At 35.2% G+C, this 17,084-nt stretch overlaps 3 protein-coding genes and 1 long non-coding RNA gene across 6 annotated transcripts; 3 read left to right on the top strand and 1 right to left on the bottom strand.

Moving 5' to 3' along the window:
• Positions 1-5: 5 nt before the first annotated feature.
• Positions 6-2,269, bottom strand: LOC139818448 (vesicle-associated membrane protein 7). Its single transcript, XM_071787166.1, has 6 exons — positions 2,024-2,269; positions 1,317-1,537; positions 983-1,120; positions 729-887; positions 563-655; positions 6-481 (listed from the first exon to the last, which is right to left on the bottom strand). The coding sequence occupies exons 2-6, from the start codon at positions 1,518-1,520 to the stop codon at positions 413-415; spliced, it is 663 nt and encodes a 220-aa protein (XP_071643267.1). The 5' UTR covers positions 1,521-1,537; positions 2,024-2,269; the 3' UTR covers positions 6-412.
• A 1,316-nt stretch (positions 2,270-3,585) lies between these two features.
• LOC139818444 (mitochondrial amidoxime-reducing component 1-like) lies at positions 3,586-9,097 on the top strand. 2 transcript variants are annotated; one of them, XM_071787158.1, is made up of 5 exons: positions 3,586-3,942; positions 6,081-6,379; positions 6,818-7,102; positions 7,656-7,933; positions 8,120-9,097. In XM_071787158.1, the coding sequence occupies exons 1-5, from the start codon at positions 3,939-3,941 to the stop codon at positions 8,283-8,285; spliced, it is 1,032 nt and encodes a 343-aa protein (XP_071643259.1). In that variant the 5' UTR covers positions 3,586-3,938; the 3' UTR covers positions 8,286-9,097. The 2 variants fall into 2 exon arrangements, with proteins under 2 accessions (XP_071643259.1, XP_071643258.1); XM_071787157.1 differs by lacking the exon at positions 3,586-3,942 and having other exon boundaries at positions 6,071-6,379.
• A 151-nt stretch (positions 9,098-9,248) lies between these two features.
• LOC139818445 (mitochondrial amidoxime-reducing component 1-like) lies at positions 9,249-16,457 on the top strand. 2 transcript variants are annotated; one of them, XM_071787160.1, is made up of 5 exons: positions 9,249-10,581; positions 13,984-14,282; positions 14,723-15,007; positions 15,567-15,844; positions 16,031-16,457. In XM_071787160.1, the coding sequence occupies exons 1-5, from the start codon at positions 10,578-10,580 to the stop codon at positions 16,194-16,196; spliced, it is 1,032 nt and encodes a 343-aa protein (XP_071643261.1). In that variant the 5' UTR covers positions 9,249-10,577; the 3' UTR covers positions 16,197-16,457. The 2 variants fall into 2 exon arrangements, with proteins under 2 accessions (XP_071643261.1, XP_071643260.1); XM_071787159.1 differs by lacking the exon at positions 9,249-10,581 and having other exon boundaries at positions 13,974-14,282.
• Positions 10,588-12,241, top strand: LOC139818449 (uncharacterized). The gene is made up of 2 exons (XR_011733432.1): positions 10,588-11,253; positions 11,576-12,241. It is a non-coding gene; the product is annotated as an uncharacterized lncRNA (long non-coding RNA).
• Positions 16,458-17,084: the final 627 nt, after the last annotated feature.

Below are 17,084 nucleotides of genomic sequence, written 5' to 3'. Positions count from 1 at the left end.
GGGACTTGAACAAGAAAACGTTTTTATTTGCGCCTTTTCGTAAAATAAGATTATAATATGGTGCACATTTCGGTGTAAAAAATAAAATGGGTTTCTTACATATGTATATACGTCTTGTCCACAAAGTATAAATTGTAATAGTGTTATGATTCTTGTAAAATAATGATCGTAATACAAGCATTATGGATAAATATTGCAGACATGCGTATATATGTATTATATATGTTTAGTACAATGTCCTTATCGTATTACGTAAACTAAGATGTAACAATTAAATTTGTAAATAGTATAACCTCGCGGATCTAAATGGTTTTCATCAGTCTCATACTTGATTTCCGCGCACTTCTCTTTCATCCATATATGTATATTCAATCGGTGTTTGAACACTGTATCATGTACACATGTATATGCATTAATTTCCCACACATTTTTGCCAAGCCAGTCCTCCGCACGTTATAGAGACAATTACATATATTACAACCTGCATTAGAAAAATGAATATTAGATACCGATAGAAATTAGAGAAATAGAAATTCGAAACTGTTCGCAGTGTTGAACTTACAATTAAAATAGCACCGACAATAACGTAGATTTTGACGTTCTTCCAAAATAGGGAACGTGCTAGGTTTCTACTTGTCTTTCTGAACGTCACGGACTGGAATAAAAAAATTAGACTTTATTGTAATATTCAATTAATTAACATTAATTGTGAGCGTACTTTTACGTACATTGGCAGACAAGTTTTCCGTTTTGTTTACAAGCAGCTCCAACCGCTCGCCCCGCATCGCTATATTGTCGATATTTTTCACCATAATGTCCTTGAGCTCATCCAGCTCGCCATGAACTTTGGACAATCTATCAAGATCTTTGGATTCGCTATAATGCTTCTAAAAAGAGAAAAGGTGTAAGGCGCAATGAGACAGATGTAAGACCAACGTTTCGAGACATTGATTAATGATTACGTAATCATTTCTGACATTACCATTTCGTTGGCCAAAACACGGCCGAATTCTGTGTTCATGGCATAAGCTAGGGCAGTTTGAGCACCTGGTCCATAAACAGCCAAGAATCTTCTCTTGATTTCATTGAGATACAAAAATGCCCTGGATCTTTGAAAATCCTGCAAAATCAACTTTCATTATTGTATATCCTTAATATCGCAATATCTATCTTAGGCTACGGTCAACGTGACGCTACAAATGCTTCGAAGCATTCCTCTTCTCTTTTCTTTCAATGAAGAAAGAAAGAGAAGAACGCTCCAAAGCATTTGTAGCGTCACGTTGACCGTAGCCTTAATCCATGCCTAGTATACATACATCGTCTGTAATGCACATGTAAATAAGGTGATCCTCGCAGATGTAGTGAAAAAGATAAGGCCCTTGCGAGTATGTGAGCTTGTCATTGTCCGGTGGTATCTTTGCCAAGATTTTCGCTGTGACCTCTTCAAAGTTTCCGACGCACGCAGCATGTTTCGCCAATATAATTGTCCCGCGGGCCACCACGCTATATAAAATCGGCATATTGGTGACAAAAGTACCTGTAACGAAAAAAGCATACGTTTAATTAAATGAGATAAACAGATAAAGACACGTAGTACGTATATTTTCTTTTATTTTTGGCATTAACTCGATTGTTCTTTGACCAACGCGATAAATGATATTGTAATATTATTCTCCCAGTGGGACCTGCTTATCATATCACGACTGAAAACAACAGACTGCAATGTGGCTGTGCGGGCAAATGTCTGATCTGGTTTTAAGTACAACACTCGTTAGAAACAGCTCGGTAATGACACGAATTAACTGTGACGTATGAGCAATTATTTCTGCATAAGTACTCCCCTATAAATAACGCATGCATTCTCAATCTTAACCTCCGACGAGTCCATGAAACAATGAAATTAAGTAAGTTTCCGAGATCTCTTTAGCTATTTGGACTTTGAAATTTCGACGCAAAAACGCAATACCAGAATACTTTTTTCACGGTGGGATCATCGGCGCGGGCGAGCCAGTATTCGACCTACCTCGATGCAAAACAAAGTATTTAATTGAAGGAACAGCTGCGCACTTTCCTGTTTACGCCTTCGACGATGTAGCACTGATAACGCGCGGGTTTCCGCCTATCCAGAAACGATAATCAATCGATCGATCTGTCGCTTCTCTTCGGAAATCTCGGCCAAAACATCGGAATACTCCCCGCGAGCGTGAGACAGTTAACATTTGCATGAAATCATCGATGAGCGAGCATGGGTGACAGTTCATCACAGGCAGCGTGGTGGGGGCCAGTGGAGCGCCTGACGTTCGTTCCTGCTTGATCTTGCGCACTTGTGAGGCGCGATATTCAAAGCGACAACGCTTCAGTATCAACATTTCGACGAGATATATTATTAAAAATCAAGGGTGAAATATTGTGAATATAATGAAACTACGGAGACATCTAAAGTATATCGATATTATCGATTAGGAATTACAAATGTTTCGATTACATAAATGTCTGCGAAATTAGCTTTTAACGTACAGTATTGAATTTACAATCTTTTTATTGTATATGTCTCATAAATAATGTATATTTACGACGATGTTTATGCAAAGATATCGTATATTGCCATAAAATTACATTTTTTTTCTACAGTTATCACTCGCACGGGTAATCCACCCGGATGATAACGATAAAATTGCAACGAGTGACACACGCAGGCAAAATAAAAAGTCACGATAACGTCAATATAGCATTAAAATTACTTTTCATAACCATTTTGGAGCCATTTTAACGTTATTTTGACGTCACGTAAAATAATTAATTATTTTATCCGTATTAACAAAATAATATAGATACTGAATAATTAAATTAATCGGAGTTTGATCAAACTCGCTCTTATCATATAATTTTTGGTCACGTATGTGATTTCTAAAAGTCCGGAGCGACTGGTTGTAGCAGATCGCATGTGCCATTCACGCCCGTAGAAAACCGCGTTACATCTGAATAATTATCTTTTAACGCAGTATTAAATTTATAATTTATTGTAATACATGCTTTATCAATAATACATATTTACGACACGACGCAATAATAGCATCATATATTACCATAAAACTACATTTTTTCCACAATTATCACTCGGATGATAACGATAAAATTGCAGTTTTTAATTAAAATTGTATATTACTGATCCCTAAATACACCCAGACAGAACAAAAAGTCACAATGATATAAAAATCATGTTAAAACAGCGTTATAAGGTGATTGATTTATAATCATTTTTGGCCATTTTGATGCCATTTTTTTATATCACATAAAATAATTACTTATTTTATTCGTATTAACAAAATATAATTATTGCTTGATTAAATTAATTGGAGTTCGAGCAGCGAACTTGACCCTTTAATTTGGTCGCGCATCTGACTCCTAAAAGCCCAGACCGGCGCGGCGCGGAGCGTCACACACCGGCCGTAGCGGACCGGCGCATGTGCCTGGACTGCCACGTGCCACCCACGCCTATGGCCTATAGTGCCCTATATATAGAAAGTAGAAAGCCGCTTTCTGGGCTGTCTGGACCAGTCTGGACGACGCCGACGGTCTTCGCGCTCTCCGCAGACCACATTGATACCCTCTGCTTCGCGTATGTCGACGCGCCGCGCGCCGGCGACTAGACTACACTGGCTGTGTGAACGTAACACGAATAGATAACGATGTCTACGTCGCAGGAAAGGAGATGGTCGTGATGTGCACGTGAAGCCGGTGAAGCTCGGTTCAGTGCCGCAAAGACTGCGAGGAGACGAGGTTCGTCGGTCATCGATCCCTCGGGAACGATCCCCGGACGGTCCCCCAAGGAATCGGTGCAAATTCTTGCTGAGGATTGTTCCTGAGGCCGCGATCGTCTGCACTCTGCAGAGTCGCTTCGGCTTATCGTGACTTTGTTGTCCATCTTGGCGGTGACCATGAGTAAATATTTACTTTAGTTTACGTTTAGTGTCGTTTGCAATAATTGCCGCAATCACCTGTTTTTATTTGTGAAAAGGCACTTCGCGACTGATATAAGTTTTGTCTTCGTATCGGTCGATCTTTGTTTCGAGAAAAATAAGCACCGGTTGAATGAGTCGGAATTCAGAACAGGCTAATGTACTAACAATAAGACTGATAAAGAGTGAAAGAAAATAGGATAAGAAATTATGTAAAACAAAAATGAAAAAACTAATATGAAGCGCGGATGCAGATGGAAGTACAACGATAAATATCCAGACAAATGCTGAAAAGGCAATTTTTTTAAATACAGGAATATTTTGATTTATATTTTATTTATATTTATATTTATATTTCAGATTGATTAAATGATTATTAATAGTATGAATTATATTATATTATCAAGGATAATATGTGAAAAGATGTTAGTGAAAAATTCAAATATCTAATAGATGATATAATAAATTATAAAACAAAGAAACAAAGAGAGAGAGAGAGAGAGAGAGAGAGAGAAAAGTGGATGGAACACAGAATAAGATAAGGAACTTTAGAACTCGTGACGCTCGTGACGTTGGTTGTTATATAAGTTGATAATGATAAATTGCTCCAAGTAAATCAAGGTCAAGAACGGAGAAGAGAGCGAAGAGATAAATTCTAAGATATTTGGGTATAATATCTTTATCTTAAAGAATACTCTCTCAAATTTTTCGACATATCTCATGATGCAGTCGGTAAAATTTTTTAGTTAGTAAAATTAATTAACTCGGCTCGTTCCGCCTCGTTGCACTTAATTGTATCGCGTACGCGTTAACCGATCTCGCACGTATGCATATCATTTACATTACAGGGAATACGTACTTACTGCACAAAAAGAGCGCAAAACAATAAATGTATATCGCATCTCATATATCTCGCGTTTTAAAATATATAAAGACGAGCCCACATTCTCTTCTTTTTTTAATACAGAGCTCAATTTTTCGTCCTACGATATCGCACGCGCGCGCATCGGAACTCGTATATGTTTTGCAAATTACTTTCGTCATCTTCCATCTTCTTTTAACGAGTAAGTACACATCATAATTTAAAGTCATTACGGTAAATGACCATCAGATGACCTTGTTTAATGCTCATTTTATGAAACGTTTCCGGAACTCATAAAATCGATTATGCAGCGCAGACCTAATTTTTGTTACGGGAAAGAAAGAGTACGACTTTTTAAGTGATCGATCACGTTTATCGAACATTTCGTTTGAGAAGTAAATCAAGTGATCTCTCGGACAATATTACAGAACCGCTTATTTATTACGAAACTGTTAAGGGGCTTCCCTAGTGTGACAGGGCCTAAAAATGAATGATTTTTAAAAGGAAAACGACAAAGCCAATTGATGAACAACTTTTCCCACATATTTTACTATATTTCAAAAGTGAATACAAATTTTTTCAAAATTTTATATCTGTTATTAAAGCCCGTGCCAGCCATTTTTTTGGAGCGTTGCGAAAAAACGGTGACTACGATTGCAGCCGTTGTAGTTATCTGAAACAAAAAAGCAAAAGGATTCTTAATCTACTTGAGTGTGGCTATCGTCTGAAGCAGAATCATGAAAAATATTGAAAATTTAAAAAATTATAGCTAAAAAACGTCTGCTAAAAAAAAGTCGAAAATAATTATAATCGCTATAATTTTTAAAATTTTTAATATTTTTTCATGATTTTGCTTCAGACGATAGCCACACTCAAATAGATTAAGAATCCTTTTGCTTTTTTGTTTCAGATAACTATAATAACGGCTGCAATCGTGGTCACCGTTTTTTCGCGGCGCTCCAAAAAAATGGCTGGCACTTAATAACACATATAAAATTTTGAAAAAATTTGTATGCACTCTTGAAATATAGTAAAATATGTGGAAAAAGTTGTTCATCAATTGGCTTTGTCGTTTTCCTTTTAAAAATCATTCATTTTAGGCCCTGTCACACTATTAAAAAAGCCCCTTAATCCGACCAATTACAAATTGATGTAATAGGATATAAAAAGAGAATTTACATTATAAAATTAGATTCTTTTTTAATTCATTGTATAATTATAACATAGTAATTTGTATTTTATTTTTTATATGTTCTCAGGTAGAACACGACTTACATACGTCACAACTGCCGCCGTGGGCGTCGGCACGGTGGTCTTCTTCATCTGGTGGTGGTGGAACAGAAAACAAAAGCCTCAACCACCGTCGAAGTGGCGAAAAGTCGGAGAACTGAGCGATATGGTCGTGTACCCGGTCAAATCACTCGGCCCAGTTCGTATGACAGAGATGGAATGCACGACGTTGGGATTGAAGTCCGGTTGGTTGAGAGATCGGACATTGCTCGTCATGAATCTCGAGGGACGGTGTTTCACCGCCAGGCAGCTACCCAAAATGGTCAATGTAAGAAGCTGCGGAATTAATTTTCTTTAATGCTATATATAAGAAAGAGAGAAATATAGAGTATAGAGTAATTATTTTCAATTATTTTAAATTTATATATATATAACTAATTATTTTAAATTTATATATTATCTAATTGTACTCATTCAACTTATTGTACGTTGAATTATTGTATACTGCGTTATAAAGTCACGATATGTTATATAAATCACGATACTTTGCAATAGACGAAAGATAAATTAATAAAAGAGTTATTGAGAATTTAGATATATGTTCTACCGAACGTAGATCGAAGCAACTGATCGATACGCGGTGTAAACACGATCACTCAGCCGTGTTTTCCTTTTATATTGTTACATACTTGCTCAATTAAAAATCAAGCTAATAGTTGCTAATTCTTAACTGGGGAATTTCTCATCCATAGTCTTCCTGTTAAAGGTATCACCTAGTATTTCCGGTTCTGTGCTTACGCTTCGCGCTCCAGGCATGATGTTGGTGTCAGTGGATCTTGCGCAACTCCGCGGCAAAGGTTTCCGAGTTGCTGTGTGGGGTCAAGCGGTACCGGCGCGTGATTGTGGTGAGGAAGTTGCCCGATGGTTGTCACGCTACCTTCTTCACGAGGATACCGGTCTTAGGCTAGTCTATTATCCATTACAGCGACCGGTGAGACAAGTGAGACAGATAGATCGTAAAGCCTTTCCTTTAACACAGCCAGTAGACATGGTAAGTATTCTTTTGTAACAATAAGATGTACGATTATATTCAATATGATTACTTTCTTTATTTGTACGCGTTTCACTATTTATTATTTTTGAATGTCTTAACAATCTTCCTGCCATTGCAATCGTCTCTCCTCACAGACGTTTCTAACGGAATGATCGCTCTTTAACTTCGCGCTATGCACTTCGCTTTAACGAAGTTAACTAATTTGGTTTTCTTGCGTCGTGCATCTGTCACTGACATTACTATTGCAATGACAAACATCTCGATATAATAAATCTATCACGTTGATTGGTGCAAGGAAAGAAAATCGTTATATAACGTCATTTGTATAACATAAGGAAGAGAGTCATAATACATAAAAATATGATTATAATTATATATGTGTGTGATTATAAATATATTAATATATACAATTATAAATATATATTAATCTTGATTTAATTATAGAGAACTATTTCATTACGATTATTAATTTATTTACAATTATTTCATTTAGTTAGCCTTAGTTTGTATTTAGTTAGTCAAATAAAAACTGAAAAAAATGTCTCAATAGGGAGCCTATACAGATGAAACAAGCTACAGTCTGATCAACGCAGCTACAGTAGATGACCTTAATAGCCGACTGGACGAACCAGTCACGCCGCAGCAATTTCGCATGAATTTCGTGGTCAAGGGTGTCACTGCTTACGAAGAAGATAAATGGGATTGGGTGAAGATTGGGAACGTGATTATGAGAAACGTTAGACCCTGTACAAGATGTATCTTCACTACGATAGATCCAGAAACCGGCACGAAACATGCCAATATGGAGCCTTTAAAGACTTTGAAAAGGTACATATGTATAATAAAAAAATATATATAGTTGTAAAATAATATGTAAGATATCGTTAAACATTGCAACATAAATATAACGGTAAAAATGTATAGCACATACAAAATATCTTGCACAAAATGTCTTGTAAAAAAAATTTAGTTTGTGTTTCGTGCTGCTAACGATGAGAAATCTGTTTTACACAGTTACAGACAAATAACCGATCCGCAGATTCGACCCGCAGTTGGCGACAGTCCAGTTATGGGAATTCATCTTGGACTGCGAGGACCAAACGGAATGGTCCGCTTGGGTGATCCAATTTACGTAGGCATCCCGGAAGAGGAAACACCGTCTGTAACTTCACCATCATAGCTATACCGTTGGGACTCTTGCGACATTTCGGAACATGAACTCGACGCAGATTTGACGATCGAGGAACAAAAAACGAACAGCAGAGTCCAGAATTAATGATGAAATATTGATAGAGATACCGTAAGATTGTAAAACTATACAATTGTTAGTGAGATATTGAACTGTTCTCTTACGAAATGGTAAGTGTCTGCACTGTGGATCTAATTCTATACGCGACATAAATGTTCAATTTTTGTGTCATGAATATTGTATTGTATGAAATTATATGAAACAGTGCGCGGCGCGTTTCGAGTTTTGAAAATATATTTTGCCATATTATCAAGAGAAAATTCAGTATTTGTTTCTTGAATATTGTTTATCTAAAATTCTCTATTTTTATAATAGAAACAAAGTTAAATTTATTGTAAAACACTCATACAAATGGCAAAATTTTCTTCAAATGATTTCTATAGAGAAACAATAGTTCTCGGGTTAATAGTGGTTAATATTTTAATACGATGCATTATCAAGTGGTTATATTATATACGGCTTTAAAATGAATTATAAACACGATACGATAATTCGTGTATATTGCACGATACTTCACTTGTAAAATTAGGAATCGAATAAGATAATAGTAATGAATAACTATTATCTACTACGTTTTGTGTATAATATTATCATATTATAACATTTTGTTGCGCAGGTCCGCAAATTCTATTAGAGCCTAGTAAACTTTGTCAATTTTATTAATATTTGTATCAATATTTTTCTAATTATATTTTTGTACCATAAAAAAATTTCTAATAAATCATTGATGCGTTTTCAAATAATACTCGTATATATGTATATATATTTCAATATTCGTATATATTTCATATTGTAACATGTTAAAAACTTCTATCTGGTATACGTAAAGTTAAAAAAACACACGACTCGTTTCTTATTATAATAATATTTATTAGCGCTACAAAAAACAACAGGGACGCTTTACATAGAGAAATAATACGCTCGATACAAGGACGAGAAACACGACAGTTTTACATGCTGACGACATTACATTTGTTAAATTGTATCATCTCAGCCAAGTTTTAATGGCTTGCTCAACTTTTTGATTTTCCGCTGCTTTACACAATAGAGCACATTCTAAACAGAAAAAAACACAATATAGACAATTATATATTTTAAATATAATTATAGTTATTATACCTCTTATTATATCTCTAAAGCTTGACTCAGCCCTCTGGATCTCAGAAACAGCTTTAGATATGGAAAAATGTTTTAGATAAAAGTTGTAAGATATTAAGGGGGACACATGATAAAAATATGGAATTGACTTTGAGCGATTTTTTTAAGGCCAGGTCAATGTGATCCATGTTTTCCTAAATGGAATCTCCATTTTTTATTACATATTCTTGCAGCTCTTGTCAAGACGTTTTCAAAACACTATAATAAAGCTTTTTCATTAAGGACTTCCTGAGATATTTTAAATTTTGTCATGATACTTTTAATATAAAATATGAAATATCTCGTAAAATATTCATTTTTCGATGCGTGCAGTATAACAGCAACCTCTTATAATAGTCTGGCGCCTTTAAGTGTGTGCTATTATTTGACTTTGTATTTATATAGACTTTTCAATATACCAATTATTTTTTGCTTTAAAAAAAGTATTAACTCTATTTCTATTATTTTTCTTAACCATATAGTTAAAAGTACATTGCTTTGAAAAATAATTGTTGTGCAACTACTTTTAAAAAATAAAACCCAAGTGGTATCTTTCTGTTCCTATTTAAGGGTCTTCCTATTCCAACCCGGACCGGACCAGAGCGACACCGACCGTAGCGGACCTTGCGCATGTGCCACCCACGGATCCACGCCTGTAGAAAGCCGCGTTCTAATTCTGGACTCTCTGGACGACGGTCTCCGCCAGTCTCCGCGCTCTCCGCAGACCACAGACCACATTGATACCCTCTGCTTCGCGTATGTCGACGCGCCGACGACTACACTGGCTGTGTGACTATAATGGTGGAAGGAGATAGCAGAACGTAACACGAATAAATAACGGTGTCTACGTCACAGGAAAGGAGATGGTCGTGATGTGCACGTGAAGCCGGTGAAGCTCGATTCAGTGCCGCAAAGACTGCGAAGAGACGAGGTTCGTCGGTCGATCCCTCGGGAACGGTCCCCGGACGGTCCCCCAAGGAATCGGTGAAAATTCTTGCTGAGGATTGTTCCTGAGGCCGCGATCGTCTGCACTCTGCAGAGTCGCTTCGGCTTATAGTGACTTTGTTGTCCATCTTGGCGGTGACCATGGGTAAATATTTACTTTAGTTTACGTTTAGTATTGTTTGCAATAATTGCCGCAATCATATGTTTTTATTTGTGAAAAGTACTTCGCAACTGATATAAGATTTCTCTTCGGTCGATCTTTGTTTCGAGAGGAATAAGCACCGGTTGAATAAGTCCGAATTGAGAACAGGCCAATGTACTAAGACTGATAAAGAATGAAAGAAAATATGATAAGAAATTATGTAAATCAAAAATGAAACCTGATATGAAGCGGATGCAGATGGAAGTGCAACAATAAAAATCCAGACAAACGCTGAAAAGGCCATTTTTTTAAATACAGGAATATTTTGATTTATATTTCATTTATATTTATATTTCAGATTGATTAAATGATTATTAATAGTATGAATTATATTATATTATCAAGGATAATATGTGAAAAGATGTTAGTGAAAAATTCAAATATCTAATAGATGATATAATAAATTATAAAACAAAGAAACAAAGAGAGAGAGAGAGAGAGAGAGAGAGAGAGAGAGAGAGAAAAGTGGATGGAACACAGAATAAGATAAGGAACTTTAGAACTTGTGACGCTCGTGATGTTGCTTATTAATATAAATTGGTAATGATAAATTGCTCCAAGTAAATCAAGGTCAAAAACGGAGAAGAGAGCGAAGAGAGAAATTCCAAGATATTGGTATATAATATCTTTATCTTAAAGAATAAATTTTTTAACATCTTTTTAATATCTCATGATGCAGTCGGTAAAATTTTTTAATTAGTAAAATTAATGAACTATATAATGGATTGCATATAATATGTGCGTATAACGTAGAAAATATTTTTATATTTTATGATATTTTATTGTTTTGTATTAAAGTTTGAAATATAGTTTAGAAGTTCAAATTATAATAATTTGTAACGTAAGATAAGAAATATGTTTTTATTTACACACGTTACCGATGAGATATATACTCACAATTAGTAAAATCAGTGTAAATATACAGCTAACATTCCAGAAAGGCGTAAGAGTGGAAAAGTATTATAACTTGGGGAATGACTACATGGAATCCGACGTTTCGCACGGCACATTTACTATGAAAGACAGACATATTCCGTTCCTACCAGTCTTATTCCTCTTACGATCGATAGCTGTACTTTGCCATTAAATATATTATTGAAACGTGCAATTTACTGTTAGCAATTATAGTAAAAACTATCCTATATTTTGTTTGACTGTCAATTATCGAGTATTATTTATCAATTGTTGTAATAGAAACATTATTATTAATTAATTATTATGATTACGTAATTTCGATTACGTAATATGCTCTTACCTCATTCAAATAAATAATTATCAACAATTCGTAAATTTAATTTAATTTAATCTTGTTAAGTTGAGACGAAGTGATCAAGTTAGTTATGCTTGAACGTTAAAGGGACAGCTATACGTTTCTTGCGGTATTGATTCCGAGAAGGGTTCGCGATCCCCCCCTACATAGAAGCCCACAATAGGGGAATTCCCCTTTTTATAGAAGAGAAAGTGTTCCCCCGAATAGAGAGATCGAATAATACACGTTTGTCGTTCTATTTATAGTCAAAAATTTATGAATGAAAGTTGATATCAAATTATATTGTAAATTAACAAATGCTTAAAATTAATAAATGTTATATTGTAAAAATTATTTAAATTGTATTTTAGTTGCCGAGAACTAAAGTAACAATCGATTCGATTTCGGTATTATGAATGCTACTCCTGTTTCTTGTCAACCTTTGCAGCAGTCGGGAATAAAAATTTAACTTTACAAACACATGTCGTACGATAAAATATTTTGCTTGCGACGCACCACTTGAAAAATACATACGTTAATTTGCAAAACAAAATTATGGATAGCCTGAAACGAAGATAAGTTGTTTTTATTCATACTTTGTTGCTTCTTATTCGTTCGAGAAGGCCATCTCGTGACGAATCGACATGCATGTCATTCGTATGAAGACCACGTTACTCGGACGACAGCACCTGCTGTCATGCACCTCTTACCGTATCTTTCCGTTATCAAGCGTTTCTCTCGATTTCCAGGAAATTGAGTACTGCAGTAGTTAATACATAGTATGTTAACAAAAATAAAGATATCGTTCCTCTCTTGTCCAGCCAGTTGCTCACATGAAAAATTTGAGTTATTTTTAGAGTTGGTTATCGTTACTCAGCATTTTTTAATCGTCTATCTGCTTTACAGAAGTGACATGCTATTTTATAATTTGAAAGCGATTATTGCTTGTTTTGGAAGACACATTGAGTTTTGAAATCTTTTTTTATCGATACGATAAAGATAAAGAAATTTAGGTTTCAGACGCTGTACATATATTTTCACTCATTAGAAAATTCGACGGCATGTGAACACTTTCCTCGTATTATGAAAATTTGACATGCGTCCTTTTATTTTTAAACTTCAAAATTTATATTATAATTTTGCATCGCGTAAATTGCCCATTGCAATTTATAATATATGCAATATTTTGATATCATTTAAAGCGCAGTGCGACCAAAGAAACAGTGAACCAACGTGATTTGCATGCAGAGTGTTAATTAGCAAGTTATTTAGCACATAAATTAACGGGTCTCCGCGAGCAGTCACTTACCTATAACTGAAAATGGATGTTACTCTTAACAAAAGAGTTTATGCTGTTAGGTGAAGAGATATTGGAAACTTCACAGAAAGAATATTCTACGAACTCTGCATTATATGCGGCTCGTTGCGCCTCGTTGCACTTGTATCGCGTACGCGTTAACCGATCTCGCACGTATGCATATCATTACATTACGGGGAATATGTACTTACTGCACAAAAAGAGCGCGAAACAACAAAAATGTATATCGCATCTCATATATCTCGCGTCTTAAAATATATAAAGACGCGCCCATATTCTCTTTTTTTTAATACAGAGCCCAATTTTTCGTCCTACGATATCGCACGCACGCGCATCGGAACTCGTATGTGTTTTGCAATTAAAATTACTTTCGTCATCTTCCACCTTCTTTTAACGAGTAAGTACACATCGCAATTTAATCGTCATTACGGTAAATGACCAGATGACCTCGTTTAATGCCCATTTTATGAAACGTTTCCGGAACTCATAAAACCGGTTATACAGCGCGGACCTAATTTTTGTTACGGGAAAAGAAAGAGTACACGACTTTTTAAGTGATCGATCACGTTCATCGAACATTTCGCTTGAGAAGTAAATCAAGTGATCTCTCGGACAATATTACAGAACCGCTTATTTATTACGGAACTGTTAATCCGAACAATTACAAATTGATGTAATAGGATATAAAAAGAGAATTTACATTATACATAAAATCAGACTCTTTTTTAATTCTTTGTATAACATGGTAATTTGTATTTTATTTTTTATATGTTCTCAGACAGAACGCGACTTACATACGTCACAACTGCCGCCGTGGGCGTCGGCACGGCGGTCTTCTTCATCTGGTGGTGGTGGAACAGAAAACAAAAGCCTCAACCACCGTCGAAGTGGCGAAAAGTCGGAGAACTGAGCGATATGGTCGTGTACCCGGTCAAATCACTCGGCCCAGTTCGTATGACAGAGATGGAATGCACGACGTTGGGATTGAAGTCCGGTTGGTTGAGAGATCGGACATTGCTCGTCATCGATCTCGAGGGCCGGTTTCTCACTGGCAGACAGCTACCCAAAATGGTCAATGTAAGAAGCTGCGGAATTAATTTCCTCTAATTCTATAAGAAAGAGAGAATATAGAGTTATAGAGTAATTATTTCCAATTATTTTATGTATAACTAATTATTTTAAATTTTTATATTATCTAATATTCTCATTGTACTCATTCAACTCATTGTACGTTGAATTATTGTATATTGCGTTATAAAGCTACGATATGTTATATAAATCACGATACTTTGCAATAGACGAAAGATAAATTAATAAAGGAGTTATTGAGCATTTAGATATATGTTCTACCGAACGTAGATCGAAGCAACTGATCGATACGCGCTGTAAACACGATCACTCAGCCGTGTTTTCCTTCCATTGTTACATATTTTACTTGTTCAATTAAAAATCAAGCTAATAGTTGCTAATTCCTAACTAGGGAATCTCTCATCCATAGTCTTCTTGCAATGTTGAAGGTATCACCTAGTATTTCCGGTTCTGTGCTTACGCTTCGCGCTCCAGGCATGATGTTGGTGTCGGTGGATCTTGCGCAACTCCGCGGCAAAGGTTTCCGAGTTGCTGTGTGGGGTCAAGCGGTACCGGCGCGTGATTGTGGTGAGGAAGTTGCCAGATGGCTGTCACGCTACCTTCTCCAGGAGGATACCGGTCTTAGGCTAGTCTATTATCCATTAGAGCGACCGGTGAGACAAGTGAGACAGAGAAATCATAACGTCTTTCCATTAGAACAACCAGTAGACATGGTAAGTATTCTTTTGTAACAATAAAGATGTACGATTATATTCAATATGATTACTTTCTTTATTTGTACGCGTTTCACTATTTATGTTTTTGAATGTCTTAACAATCTTCTAGCCATTGCAATTGTTCCTCAGAGACGTTTCTAACGGAATGATCGCTCTTTAACTTCGCGCTATGCACTCCGCTTTAACGAAGTTGACTAACTTGGTTTTCTTGCGTCGTGCATCTGTCACTGACATTACTATTGCAATGACAAATAACATCTCGATATAATAAATCTATCACGTTGATTGGTGCAAAGGAAGAAAATCGTTATATAACGTCATTTAATATAACATAAGGAGGAGAGTCATAATACATAAAAATATTATTATAATTATATATGATTATAATTATAAATATATTAATATATAGATATATTTATAAATATATATTAATCTTGATTTAATTATAGAGAACTATTTCATTACGATTAGTAATTTATTTACAAATTATTTCATTTAGTTAGCCTTAGTTTTTATTTAGTTAGCCAAATAAAAACTGAAAAAAATGTCTCAATAGGGAGCCTATCCAGATGAAACAAGCTACAGTCTGATCAACGCAGCTTCAGTAGCAGACCTTAATAGCCGACTGGACGAACCAGTCACGCCGCAGCAATTTCGCATGAATTTCGTGGTCAAGGGTGCCACTGCTTACGAAGAAGATAAATGGGATTGGGTAAAGATTGGGAACGTGATTATGAGAAACGTTAGACCCTGTACAAGATGTATCTTCACTACGATAGATCCAGAAACCGGCACGAAACACGCCAATACGGAGCCTTTGAAGACTTTGAAAAGGTACATATGTATATTAAAAATATATATATAGTTTTAAAATAATATGTAAGATATCGTTAAACATTGCAACATAAATATAACGGTAAAAAAGGAAACCACACACAAAATATTTTGCACAAAATGTATTGTAAGAAATATTTAGTTAGTGTTTCGTTCTGCTAATGATGAGAAATCTGTTTTGCACAGTTACAGACAGATAACCGATCCGCAGATTCGACCCTCAGTTGGCGACAGTCCAGTTATGGGAATTCATCTTGGACTACGAGGACCAAACGGAATGGTCCGCTTGGGTGATCCAATTTACGTAGGTATCCCGGAAGAGGAATCACCGTCTGTAACTTCACCATCATAGCTATACCGTTGGGACTCTTGCGAGATTTCGGAATATGAACTCGACGCAGATTTGACGATCGAGGAACAAAAAACGGAAAGCAGAGTCCAGAATCAATGATGAAATATTGATAGAGATGTCGTAAGATCGTAAAACTATACAATTGTTAGTGATATTGAACTGTTGTCTTACGAAATGGTAAATGTCTGCACTGTGGATCTAATTCTATACGCGACATAAACGTTCAATTTTTGTATCACATGAATATTGTATTATATGAAATCACATGAATATTGTATTATATAAAATCACATAAATATTGTATTATATGAAATTATATGAAACAGCGCGCGTTTAGAGTTTCGAAAATATATTTTGCCATATTATCAAGAGAAAAATCAGTATTTGTTTCTTGAGTATTGTTTATCTAAAATTCTCGATTTTTATAATAGAAACAAAGTTAAATTTATTGTAAAACACTCATACAAATGGCAAAATTTTCTTCAAATGATTTCTATAGAGAAACAATAGTTCTCGGGTTAATAGTAGTGAATATTTTAATACGATGCATTATCAAGTGGTTATATTATATACGGCTTTAAAATGAATTATAAACACGATACGATAATTCGTGTATATTGCACGATACTTCACTTGTAAAATTAGGAATCGAATAAGATAATAGTAACGAATAACTATTATCTACTACGTTTTGTGCATAATATTATCATAGTATTACATTTTGTTGCGCGGATCCGCAAATTCTATTAGAGCCTAGTAAACTTTGTCAATTTTATTAATATTTATATCAATATTTTTCTAATTATATTTTTGTACCAGAAAAAAATTTCTAATAAATCAGTGATGCGTTTTCAAATAATGCTTATATACATATATGTATATGCGTAT

This window comes from Temnothorax longispinosus, chromosome 8 (assembly GCF_030848805.1).
Source record: "Temnothorax longispinosus isolate EJ_2023e chromosome 8, Tlon_JGU_v1, whole genome shotgun sequence".
Taxonomy (NCBI): domain Eukaryota; kingdom Metazoa; phylum Arthropoda; class Insecta; order Hymenoptera; family Formicidae; genus Temnothorax; species Temnothorax longispinosus.
Note: the sequence above shows the minus strand (reverse complement) of the source record. Positions and strands in the feature narration are given on the sequence as shown.